Source organism: Rhagoletis zephyria, unplaced genomic scaffold, assembly GCF_001687245.7.
Source record: "Rhagoletis zephyria isolate East Lansing unplaced genomic scaffold, Rhagoletis_zephyria_1.1 Rzeph_scaffold_33884, whole genome shotgun sequence".
Lineage (NCBI taxonomy): Eukaryota > Metazoa > Arthropoda > Insecta > Diptera > Tephritidae > Rhagoletis > Rhagoletis zephyria.
The window spans coordinates 1-2,007 of record NW_016190939.1 but is presented as its reverse complement, the minus strand read 5'-3'; the positions used below and the strand labels follow the sequence as shown (position 1 = coordinate 2,007).

Below are 2,007 nucleotides of genomic sequence, written 5' to 3'. Positions count from 1 at the left end.
CGTGGCCACCGTCTTCACCACGCACGCCACCCTCCTCGGGCGGTACCTCTGCGCGGCGAATGTCGACTTTTACAACAACCTCGATAAGGTGAGTGAGGGAATGCTGCTGTTGTTTTGGTTTGTTTACTTTTCTAACACATTTTCTTTTCTTTTCTTTTCACCATTACTTTCAGTTTCACCTGGACAAGGAAGCGGGCGACCGGCAGATCTACCACCGGTACTGCATGGAGCGCGCCGCCGCCCACTCTGCGCACGTCTTCACCACCGTCTCCGACATCACCTCGCTCGAGTCGGAGCACCTGCTGAAGCGGAAGCCCTGTCTGATCACGCCCAATGGCCTCAATGTGAAGAAGTTCAGCGCCCTGCACGAGTTTCAGAATCTGCACGCCACCGCCAAGGAGAAGATTCACCGCTTCGTCCGGGGCCACTTCTACGGCCACTACGACTTTGACCTGGACAAGACGCTCTACTTCTTCATCGCCGGCCGCTACGAGTTCAACAACAAGGGCGCCGATCTGTTTATCGAGTCGCTGGCGCGCCTTAATCACCAGCTAAAGGTAAGGCGATACCCACTGCTGCTGTTGCTGCTGCTGCTGTCACCATCACCAGCATTTGAGTTATCACCTCGGGCGCGCGAGGACGACCTTCAGCAGCACTGTATAGCATTTCGATAACATTTTCCCTCTTTATCAACCCACCAGTCGACCAACAGCGATATCACCGTCATTGCCTTTCTCATCTTCCCGGGGAAGACGAACAACTTCAACGTGGACTCGCTGCGCGGCCAGGCGATTGCCAAGCAGCTGCGCGACACCATCGACGAGGTGCAGGAGAAGATCGGCAAGCGCCTCTACGAGGTCTGTCTGGGGTAAGCAAGCTAAAATGACAGCTTTTTGACAGCTCTGACCGCCTATATTCTCCCTTTACAGCGGCCGCCTGCCCGACCCCAACGACCTGATCAAGCCGGACGACGTGGTGGAGCTGAAGCGGTGCATCTACGCCGCCCAACGGAACACCCTCCCGCCCGTCATCACCCACAACATGCAGGATGACGCCAGCGACCAGGTGCTGCAGCACATTCGCCGGACGCAGCTCTTCAACCAGCGCTCCGACCGCGTCAAGGTCATCTTCCACCCTGAGTTTCTCAGCTCCACCAGTCCCCTCCTGCCGATCAGCTACGACGACTTCGTCCGCGGCTGCCACCTGGGCGTCTTTCCCAGCTACTACGAGCCGTGGGGCTACACGCCGGCGGAGTGCACGGTGATGGGCATTCCCTCCGTCACCACCAACCTCTCCGGCTTTGGGTGCTTCATTGCGGAGCACGTCGCCGACCCGATGTCCTACGGCATCTACATTGTCGACCGCCGCTTTAAGGGGCCCGAGGAGAGCGTCCAGCAGCTGGCGCAGTACATGTTTGACTTTAGCAATCTGAGCCGTCGGCAGCGAATTATTCAGCGCAACCGTACGGAGCGCCTCTCGGATCTGCTCGACTGGCGAAATTTGGGCATTGTAAGTCGGGGGGACATGTTTCACTGTGTTTGACTACTACTGTTTACAATAACATCTTTTTCCCACTTTCACTAGTACTACCGCAAGGCCCGCCAGCTCGCCCTCCACCGACTGCACCCGGAGATTGCCGATGAGGAGGAGGCGGAGTTTTCTGCCAAGTTTCGCTATCCGCGCCCCATTTCGGCGCCGCCCACGCCGTCCGCCTCGCGAGCCACCTCGCCCAGCTCCTCACGCGTCGGCAGCGACGAGGAGGACGAGGACGAGGACGATGACTCGGTCAACTCGGACGTGGAGCGGGACATTCTCTCCGGTTCGGATACTCGTGGCTAGGCTTAGGCTAGTGAGGTACTCCTCCTCCTTCTTTTCCTCTTCCTCTCGTACTTGTGCGCACAGTACTCCCACCAAAGAAGTCTGTAGAAGTGGTAGCTGTTGTTGTTGTCTAATGGTTAAGGTATGTACACCAGCTTTCTGTTCTGTTCTGTTCTGTTCTTTTACCCC

General features: G+C 57.3%; 1 protein-coding gene across 1 annotated transcript in view; it reads left to right on the top strand.

Annotated features, from left to right (window-relative positions):
• Positions 1–1,839, top strand: part of LOC108354170 (glycogen [starch] synthase-like) — a 2,545-nt gene extending 706 nt beyond the window's left edge. Inside the window, exons 2-6 of the mRNA XM_017605360.1 lie at positions 1–88; positions 174–557; positions 702–868; positions 930–1,509; positions 1,585–1,839. The exon at positions 1–88 is cut by the window's left edge and continues 490 nt beyond it. Of these exons, the coding sequence (XP_017460849.1) occupies positions 1–88; positions 174–557; positions 702–868; positions 930–1,509; positions 1,585–1,839 (1,474 nt within the window). The remainder of the gene's footprint in view (positions 89–173; positions 558–701; positions 869–929; positions 1,510–1,584) is intronic.
• Positions 1,840–2,007: the final 168 nt, after the last annotated feature.